At 42.1% G+C, this 10000-nt stretch overlaps 2 protein-coding genes across 2 annotated transcripts in view; both read right to left on the bottom strand.

The window, feature by feature from the left end:
- The window catches only part of LOC138952231 (neurogenic locus notch homolog protein 1-like), a 32252-nt gene extending 25195 nt beyond the window's left edge, over positions 1 to 7057 (bottom strand). Inside the window, exons 1-9 of the mRNA XM_070323851.1 lie at positions 7048 to 7057; positions 6589 to 6678; positions 5129 to 5218; positions 4860 to 4949; positions 4077 to 4166; positions 3785 to 3877; positions 1103 to 1192; positions 830 to 919; positions 555 to 644 (exon numbers count right to left, since the gene is read on the bottom strand). Of these exons, the coding sequence (XP_070179952.1) occupies positions 555 to 644; positions 830 to 919; positions 1103 to 1192; positions 3785 to 3877; positions 4077 to 4166; positions 4860 to 4949; positions 5129 to 5218; positions 6589 to 6678; positions 7048 to 7057 (733 nt within the window). The remainder of the gene's footprint in view (positions 1 to 554; positions 645 to 829; positions 920 to 1102; positions 1193 to 3784; positions 3878 to 4076; positions 4167 to 4859; positions 4950 to 5128; positions 5219 to 6588; positions 6679 to 7047) is intronic.
- Positions 7058 to 8828: 1771 nt separating this feature from the next.
- LOC138952224 (cell death abnormality protein 1-like) overlaps positions 8829 to 10000 on the bottom strand; it is a 15833-nt gene continuing 14661 nt past the window's right edge. The window contains exons 24-27 of the mRNA XM_070323841.1: positions 9977 to 10000; positions 9246 to 9335; positions 8983 to 9072; positions 8829 to 8836 (exon numbers count right to left, since the gene is read on the bottom strand). The exon at positions 9977 to 10000 is cut by the window's right edge and continues 66 nt beyond it. Of these exons, the coding sequence (XP_070179942.1) occupies positions 8829 to 8836; positions 8983 to 9072; positions 9246 to 9335; positions 9977 to 10000 (212 nt within the window). The remainder of the gene's footprint in view (positions 8837 to 8982; positions 9073 to 9245; positions 9336 to 9976) is intronic.

Raw genomic sequence — 10000 nt, 5'->3', positions numbered from 1 at the left:
CCTTTGTACAACATATCTTTCTGTGTCATTTGATTTAAATGTTTCAAGCCGATTTGGGGTTTACCGAAATTTTGCACCCATTTAAGATAGCCAAGAGGAATACCTTTAACGGCAGAGATGGCAGTTTAGTTATCTCCTACGTTGGTCAATCTGGGATTAAAGTGTCAGTTTGGTCATCCCCTACGTTGTTTAATCTAGGGATTTTTTTTTGTCTGCATGGTCATCCCCTGTGAATTGGTGCTCAATCTTCGCTTTAAGTGTCAGTACGGTAACCCATTACGTTGTTTAATAAATATCTCAAATGAAATAGTTTAAACTCATTGTAAAAGTGACTACTACTAACATTCTTTAGCTAGTGTTTGTTGAGGATAGTCACTGCAAGTTTTGCTATCCTGGCTGCCTAGACACACACACACACACACACAAACATACAAAACACACACACAAACACACACACACACACACACACACATATACACACACACACATACACACACACACACACACACAAACATACAAAACACACACACACATACATACAAACATACACTTACTGCATGTCTTGCTATCAACATCACCCTCACAAACTGTGTTGGTCTTGCACTGAGAGGCATCTGCGTTGCAGTCCTCACCTGTTTTCAGTTCTAAATAACAAACGCACACAAATCAGTTCAACGATCTTCAATGTGAGGATTTTTAAATCATATTATCAACTCAGCCAAAAAAGTATTGCAACCGTTTTTGTACCCTTTGTACAACATAATTATATTTACGTGTTAATTGATTCAAACACACACACACACACACACATACACACACACACACTTACTGCATGTCTTGCTACCATCAGCACCGTCACAAACTGTGTTGGTCTTGCACTGAGAGGCATCTGCGTTGCAGTCCTCTCCTGTTTCCAGTTCTAAATAACAAACGCACACAAATCAGTTCAACGATCTTCAATGTGAGGGTTTTTAAATCATATTATCAACTCAGCCAAAAAATTATTGCAACCGTTTTTGTACCCTTTGTACAACATAATTATATTTACGTGTCAATTGATTCAAACACACACACACACACACATACACACACACACACTTACTGCATGTCTTGCTACCATCAGCACCGTCACAAACTGTGTTGGTCTTGCACTGAGAGGCATCTGCGTTGCAGTCCTCTCCTGTTTCCAGTTCTAAATAACAAACGCACACAAATCAGTTCAACGATCTTCAATCTGGGTGTTTTTAATCACATTATCAACTCCGCAAAAAAAGTATAGCAACCATTTGTGTACCCTTTGTACAACATATCTTTCTGTGTCATTTGATTTAAATGTTTCAAGCCGATTTGGGGTTTACCGAAATTTTGCACCCATTTAAGATAGCCAAGAGGAATACCTTTAACGGCAGAGATGGCAGTTTAGTTATCTCCTACGTTGGTCAATCTGGGATTAAAGCGTCAGTTTGGTCATCCCCTATGTTGTTTAATCTAGGGATTTTTTTTGTCTGCATGGTCATCCCCTGTGAATTGGTGCTCAATCTTCGCTTTAAGTGTCAGTACGGTAACCCATTACGTTGTTTAATAAATATCTCAAATGAAATAGTTTAAACTCATTGTAAAAGTGACTACTACTAACATTCTTTAGCTAGTGTTTGTTGAGGATAGTCACTGCAAGTCTTGCTATCCTGGCTGCCTAGACACACACACACACACACACAAACATACAAAACACACACACAAACACACACACACACACATAATAATAATAATAATAATAATAAATAACTTTTCTATAGCGCGAGTCCCATCAATTGGCTCCAGGCGCTTTACAAATTCATTATAGAATAAACTAGCACAAATCAACAAGCATACAAAGCATACATTTAACTGAGACATAACACCAAGATCCCAAGCACTAAGCAAAACTTAGCGTACAATGTTAAAAGTACACACACACACACACACACACACACACACACACACACACACACACACACACACACACACACACACGCACGCACGCGCACACACACAGATACCATTGACAAATAGACCATAAAGCACATACAGGGTAGAGAGTTCCAAAACAAAATAGAGTTGTGGAGAGTCTACTCAGGCTAAGCAAAGGCTTTACGAAACAGGTATGTTTTGAGTTGTGTTTTGAAGGAGGAAAGGCTGCTGGAGTCACGGATAGAACTTGGAAGCGAGTTCCAGACGGTCGGAATCTGGTACCTAAAGGTTCTTTCACCAAAGGTCTTGGTCCTGGTTTTGGGGATGCGAAGGAGTTTTTCAGAGGAGGATCTGAGAGAACGGGATGGCTCGTAGATACTGAGGGAATGGGACAAATAGGGGGGAAGTGATTTCTCAAAACAGCGGTACCCTAACAGAGCCAGCTTGTACTCGATTCTATACTTCATAGGAAGCCAGTGAAGGGTGGTAAGTAGGGGAGTGACATGGTCTTTCTTAGACTTCTGCAGAATGAGCCTTGCAGCACTGTTCTGGACTCTCTGTAAGCGATCAAGTTCTTCAGTGGGGAGGCCGATAAAGCAATGAGTTGCAGTAGTCAAGTCGACTCAGGATCAGAGAGGAGACAAGTTGAACAGTGGCTTGGAGTGTCAGGAATGATCTGACAGAGGAAATCTTGCGCAACTCAAAAAAGGCACATTTACAAACAAAACTAATGTGTTTTTGCATTGTCAGAGCAGAGTCCAGGTACACGCCTAGGTCCTTAACAGCGGTTTGGGAGACAATCTGAGTGTCGCCTATTGTCAGGGAAGTACAGTCAATCTGATTTAAAGCATGCCTTGAGCCTGACAGCATCACCTCAGTTTTTGAGTCATTCAGCTTGAGTTTATTGTCTATCATCCAGTCTTTAACTGACTCAATGCAGCGCTCAGTGTTTTTAACCACTTTTGGAAAATCACTGGGGGGAGCAGAATCCTCTATTTGGGTGTCGTCGGCATACTTGTGGTGTTCGCAGCCATGCCTCGAGATGACGTCAGATAGGTCCTGTGTGTATAGTGTAAACAGAACCGGGCCTAGAACAGAGCCCTGAGGTACTCCGTGCTTCAGGGGAACAGGGGATGATTCTTTTTGACCTATTTGTACTCTTTGAAAGCGTTCAGAGAGATATGACACGAACCACTGGAAGGCTTTGTCGGCAATTCCAAACGTGAACTGTAGTCTCTTTAGGAGGACGTCGTGGTCGATGGTGTCAAATGCTGCCGAGAGGTCCAAGAGTGCGAGCACAGTCACTTCCTTGTTGTCAGCACTGGTCAGCAGCTTGTCAGTTACGTAAAGAAGAGCGGTTTCTGTGCTATGATTTTTCTTGTATGCGGACTGATGGACGTCCAAAAGATCATTACTCAGCAGATGTTCTTGGAGCTGCGCTAGCACACACTTTTCTAACAGCTTGGTCAGAAAGGGTAAGTTTGAAATGGGTCTATAGTTCTTTAAGCACTCCGTGTCTAGGCCTGGCTTTTTTAGAAGTGGTGTTATGACTGCCTCTTTAAACTGTGCAGGCACAGACCCAGACTGAAGAGAAAGGTTTAAGATTCTCGTTACAACAGGAACAAGAAAATCCAGGCAAGTTTTCATGAGTGACGTGGGAATGGGGTCAAGTGTGCAGGATTTTGGAGCACATTTTGAGATAAGTTCAAAAACAAACTTCTCAGAAACAGGGCTACACTCACACACACACATACACACACACACACACACACACACACACACACATACACACACACACACACGCACACACACATACATACAAACATACACTTACTGCATGTCTTGCTATCAACATCACCACCCTCACAAACTGTGTTGGTCTTGCACTGAGAGGCATCTGCGTTGCAGTCCTCACCTGTTTTCAGTTCTAAATAACAAACGCACACAAGTCAGTTCAACGATCTTCAATGTGAGGGTTTTTAAATCATATTATCAACTCAGCCAAAAAATTATTGCAACCGTTTTTGTACCCTTTGTACAACATAATTATATTTACGTGTCATTTGATTCAAACACACACACACACACACACACACACACGCACACATACACACACACACACTTACTGCATGTCTTGCTACCATCAGCACCGTCACAAACTGTGTTGGTCTTGCACTGAGAGACATCTGCGTTGCAGTCCTCTCCTGTTTCCAGTTCTAAATAACACACGCACACAAATCAGTTCAAAGATCTTCAATCTGGGTGTTTTTAATCACATTATCAACTCCGCAAAAAAAGTATAGCAACCATTTGTGTACCCTTTGTACAATATATCTTTCTGTGTCATTTGATTTAAACGTTCCAAGCCGATTTGGGGGGTACCGAAGTTTTGCACCCATTTTCGTACATATTTTAGATAGCCAAGTGGAATGCATTTTAACGGCAGAGATGGCAGTTTAGTTAACCCCCACGTTGGTCAATCTGGGATTAAAGTGTCAGTTTGGTCATCCCCTACGTTTCGTAATCTGTGGGATTATTTTTTTCAGAATGGTCATCCCCTATGTATGGTGCTCAATCTTTGCTTTAAGTGTCAGTACGGTCACCCATTACGTCGTTTAATAAATATCTCATAAATTATGAAATAGTTTAAGCTTATTCTAAAAGTGACTACTACTAGCATTCTTTAGCTAGTGTTTGTTGAGGATAGTCACTGCAAGTCTTGCTATCCTGGCTGCCTAGAGACACACACACACACACACAAACATACAAAACACACACACACACACACACACACATACACACACACACAAACAAACAAACAAAACACACACACAAACACACACACACAAACAAACACACACACACACACATACACAAACACACACACCTACATACACACATACACTTACTGCATGTCTCGCTACCAACATCACCCTCACAAACTGTGTTGGTCTTGCACTGAGAGGCATCTGCGTTGCAGTCCTCTCCTGTTTCCAGTTCTAAATAACAAACGCACACAAATCAGTTCAACAATCTTCAATGTCGGTGTTTTTAAGTCATATTATCAACTCGGCCAAAAAAGTATTGCAACCATTTGTGTACCCTTTGTACAATATATCTTTCTGTGTCATTTGATTTAAACGCACACACACACACACACATACACACACACACTTACTGCATGTCTTGCTACCATCAGCACCGTCACAAACTGTGTTGGTCTTGCACTGAGAGGCATCTGCGTTGCAGTCCTCTCCTGTTTCCAGTTCTAAATAACAAACGCACACAAATCAGTTCAACGATCTTCAATCTGGGTGTTTTTAATCACACTATCAACTCCGCAAAAAAAGTATAGCAACCATTTGTGTACCCTTTGTACAACATATCTTTCTGTGTCATTTGATTTAAACGTTTCAAGCCGATTTGGGGTTTACCGAAATTTTGCACCCATTTAAGATAGCTAAGAGGACTACCTTTAACGGCAGAGATGGCAGTTTAGTTATCCCCTACGTTGGTCAATCTGGGATTAAAGCGTCAGTTTGGTCATCCCCTACGTTGTTTAATCTAGGGATTTTTTTTGTCTGCATGGTCATCCCCTGTGAATTGGTGCTCAATCTTCGCTTTAAGTGTCAGTACGGTAACCCATTACGTTGTTTAATAAATATCTCAAATGAAATATTTTAAACTCATTGTAAAAGTGACTACTACTAACATTCTTTAGCTAGTGTTTGTTGAGGATAGTCACTGCAAGTCTTGCTATCCTGGCTGCCTAGACACACACACACACCAACATGCAAAACACACACACAAACACACACACACACATACACTCACACACTCACACACACACACACACATACACACACACACACACGCACACACACATACATACAAACATACACTTACTGCATGTCTTGCTATTAACATCACCCTCACAAACTGTGTTGGTCTTGCACTGAGAGGCATCTGCGTTGCAGTCCTCACCTGTTTTCTTCTTCTTGTCGTTCGCTGTTCATTTTGCGTTTTTGCGTGGATCTGTGGTTGGTTAAGGTACGCCTATTGGCCCAGATCCTCCGACTTCAGCCCTTAGGTTTCTTTCGGGGTTACCCCGCCCTTAGTTCCTGGCTCAAAAACCTAACCCTGGGAACGCATGGGGGATTTCTTACCGGGGGTCCCACCCCGGGGCTAGAGCTTTTAATGCGGCTCTTACCCGCATGGTGTAACCGTCATCGGACACGTAGGGCATTTATAGGGTAGTCAGTGCCATCTGCCAACCCACCCCGTCCTGGTAGAGACACCGCTAGTTGGTCCGGGACTGCTTATTCTATATTCGCAGCTGGCCCCCATATCTGGGGGCCGTTCCCCTATCCGCCACCTGGGGACCCGCCGGGTTGAGGATAGTCGCCCCCCTACTGAATTGGAAGTAGTCTGTTCCCTGTTTTCAGTTCTAAAATAACAAACGCACACAAATCAGTTCAACGATCTTCAATGTGAGGGTTTTTAAATCATATTATCAACTCAGCCCAAAAAAGTATTGCAACCGTTTTTGTACCCTTTGTACAACATAATTATATTTACGTGTCATTTGATTCAAACACACACACACACACACACACATACATACACACACACACTTACTGCATGTCTTGCTACCATCAGCACTGTCACAAACTGTGTTGGTCTTGCACTGAGAGACATCTGCGTTGCAGTCCTCTCCTAATTCCAGTTCTAAATAACACACGCACACAAATCAGTTCAACGATCTTCAATCTGGGTGTTTTTAATCACATTATCAACTCCGCAAAAAAAGTATAGCAACCATTTGTGTACCCTTTGTACAACATATCTTTCTGTGTCATTTGATTTAAACGTTTCAAGCCGATTTGGGGTTTACCAAAATTTTGCACCCATTTTAGATAGCCAAGAGGACTGCCTTTAACGGCAGAGATGGCAGTTTAGTTATCTCCTACGTTGGTCAATCTGGGATTAAAGTGTCAGTTTGGTCATCCCCTACGTTGTTTAATCTAGGGATTTTTTTTTGTCTGCATGGTCATCCCCTGTGAATTGGTGCTCAATCTTCGCTTTAAGTGTCAGTACGGTAACCCATTACGTTGTTTAATAAATATCTCAAATGAAATAGTTTAAATTCATTGTAAAAGTGACTACTACTAACATTCTTTCGCTAGTGTTTGTTGAGGATAGTCACTGCAAGTCTTGCTATCCTGGCTGCCTAGACACACACACACACACACAAACATACAAACACACACACACACACACACACACACACACACACACACACACACACACACACACACACACACACACTGTGACAAATGGATTTGTACATAATTTTGTATTGGAGTTATGTGACGCAGGTGTATAAATTTCATGGGCCACAAACTTTGAGTAGGCACCGCACAGTAAAATATCACTCGTGCAGTGCAGTGCTGTCATGTGTGAGATGTGACCAATCAGAGAAGAGTATTAACTGAGGTCGCGTTTTATAGACCGTAGACAAGCAGAGCTTTACAGACCGTTGAAGGGAGAAGACGGGTCTCTTTTTGGTAAAGTTTCTCACCGGGCGCTGGAGGTCGGTTGGTACGACTCGTGCCGCGGAATTGAATCGTAGGATTCAACTGCTGTGTTTACAGGTATTTATTGAATTGTATTTTGCTCGGAGATATTATTTGGCTCGGAAATATTGACTTGAGAAATGACCGGGAGAGTCAGGTGTGAATTGGATGAAAAGCGTGCGCTGATGTCAGCCATTGTTGAAAAGAGAATGTTTACATGTTTTTCGGAAATGAAGTCGCTTATGAGTAAGCGGGTGTATATACTGTAACCGCATAAGTTAGTTGACGGTAGTGATAAAGAATGTCCGTATTATTGAGTAGAAAAGTTTATTCAGGTATGGAGACTTATGGTAGTTTAAACTTTTGTATTTTAGCATCCCGGGCTGAGTGGGTAGCCGCGGAAGTGGGGAGACGAGACGGGAGGTTCCGCCTTTGCGTCCTGAGCCGTGAGTTTCGGGGGCGCAGGAGGGAGTCAGCGTGAAGCGCTGCAGAACGGGGACCCCGTCCCATTCCACCACGCGAAGACAGTTTGCGTGGGTGGTGTGGACCAGGGCGTATCACTGTAGTGTGTGAGTACGACTGGAAAGACGTAACCGGCGAGAGAGCTGTGTGGAGATAAGTTCCCCAAGTTAACAAACACGAGACGTAGAGCGTTCGTGACTTTTTATCTGTGTGTAACAGAAATGACAATTGACAGAAGTATTGCCTGAGACAATGACTTCGTGTGTAGTGGGGCAGACAGGCTCCCACAGAACAAAGCTTGAAGTGTTCTACGTGTGTGCACGTGATTTATAGACTGCATGAGAAAGTAACATGTGTGTATTTCTGTGCAGCTAGATTTCTGTATATTGACAGAAATAGAAACTTTTATGTTGAGTGAGAGTGATTTGTAGAATGCATGGGAAATAATATGTTTATGTGTGTTAATTGAATATTTCAATAGAGGAACAGGGGCAAAGGGCCGTAACCATGTTCTTGTCTTTGTGCCTGGTTGGAGTGTTGTGTGTGTGTGGGAAGACTAGGTAGTAAACAGAGAGAAGCACGCACAATTTCTGATAGGAGTAAATATACATACAGACATACACACGAAAATTCCAGCCGTAACACACACACACACCCACACACACACACACACACACATACTTACACACACGCACACACACATACATACAAACATACACTTACTGCATGTCTTGCTATCAACATCACCCTCACAAACTGTGTTGGTCTTGCACTGAGAGGCATCTGCGTTGCAGTCCTCACCTGTTTTCAGTTCTAAATAACAAACGCACACAAATCAGTTCAACGATCTTCAATGTGAGGGTTTTTAAATCATATTATCAACTCAGCCAAAAAAGCATTGCAACCGTTTTTGTACCCTTTGTACAACATAATTATATTTACGTGTTAATTGATTCAAACACACACACACACACATACACACACACACACTTACTGCATGTCTTGCTACCATCAGCACCGTCACAAACTGTGTTGGTCTTGCACTGAGAGGCATCTGCGTTGCAGTCCTCTCCTGTTTCCAGTTCTAAATAACAAACGCACACAAATCAGTTCAACGATCTTCAATGTGAGGGTTTTTAAATCATATTATCAACTCAGCCAAAAAATTATTGCAACCGTTTTTGTACCCTTTGTACAACATAATTATATTTACGTGTCAATTGATTCAAACACACACACACACACACACACACTTACTGCATGTCTTGCTACCATCAGCACCGTCACAAACTGTGTTGGTCTTGCACTGAGAGGCATCTGCGTTGCAGTCCTCTCCTGTTTCCAGTTCTAAATAACAAACGCACACAAATCAGTTCAACGATCTTCAATGTGGGTGTTTTTTTAATCACATTATCAACTCGGCAAAAAAAGTATTGCAACCATTTGTGTACCCTTTGTACAACATATTTTACTGTGTCATTTGATTTAAACGTTCCAAGCCGATTTGGGGTTTACCAAAATTTTGCACCCATTTTAGATAGCCAAGAGGACTGCCTTTAACGGCAGAGATGGCAGTTTAGTTATCTCCTACGTTGGTCAATCTGGGATTAAAGTGTCAGTTTGGTCATCCCCTACGTTGTTTAATCTAGGGATTTTTTTTTGTCTGCATGGTCATCCCCTGTGAATTGGTGCTCAATCTTCGCTTTAAGTGTCAGTACGGTAACCCATTACGTTGTTTAATAAATATCTCAAATGAAATAGTTTAAACTCATTGTAAAAGTGACTACTACTAACATTCTTTAGCTAGTGTTTGTTGAGGATAGTCACTGCAAGTTTTGCTATCCTGGCTGCCTAGACACACACACACACACACACACAAACATACAAAACACACAGACAAACACACACACACACACACACACACACACACATACACACACACACACACACACACACGCACACACACATACATACAAACATACACTTACTGCATGTCTTGCTATCAACATCAC

This window comes from Littorina saxatilis, linkage group LG2, assembly GCF_037325665.1.
Source record: "Littorina saxatilis isolate snail1 linkage group LG2, US_GU_Lsax_2.0, whole genome shotgun sequence".
NCBI lineage: Eukaryota > Metazoa > Mollusca > Gastropoda > Littorinimorpha > Littorinidae > Littorina > Littorina saxatilis.
This window is presented reverse-complemented; position numbering and strand designations above follow the sequence as displayed.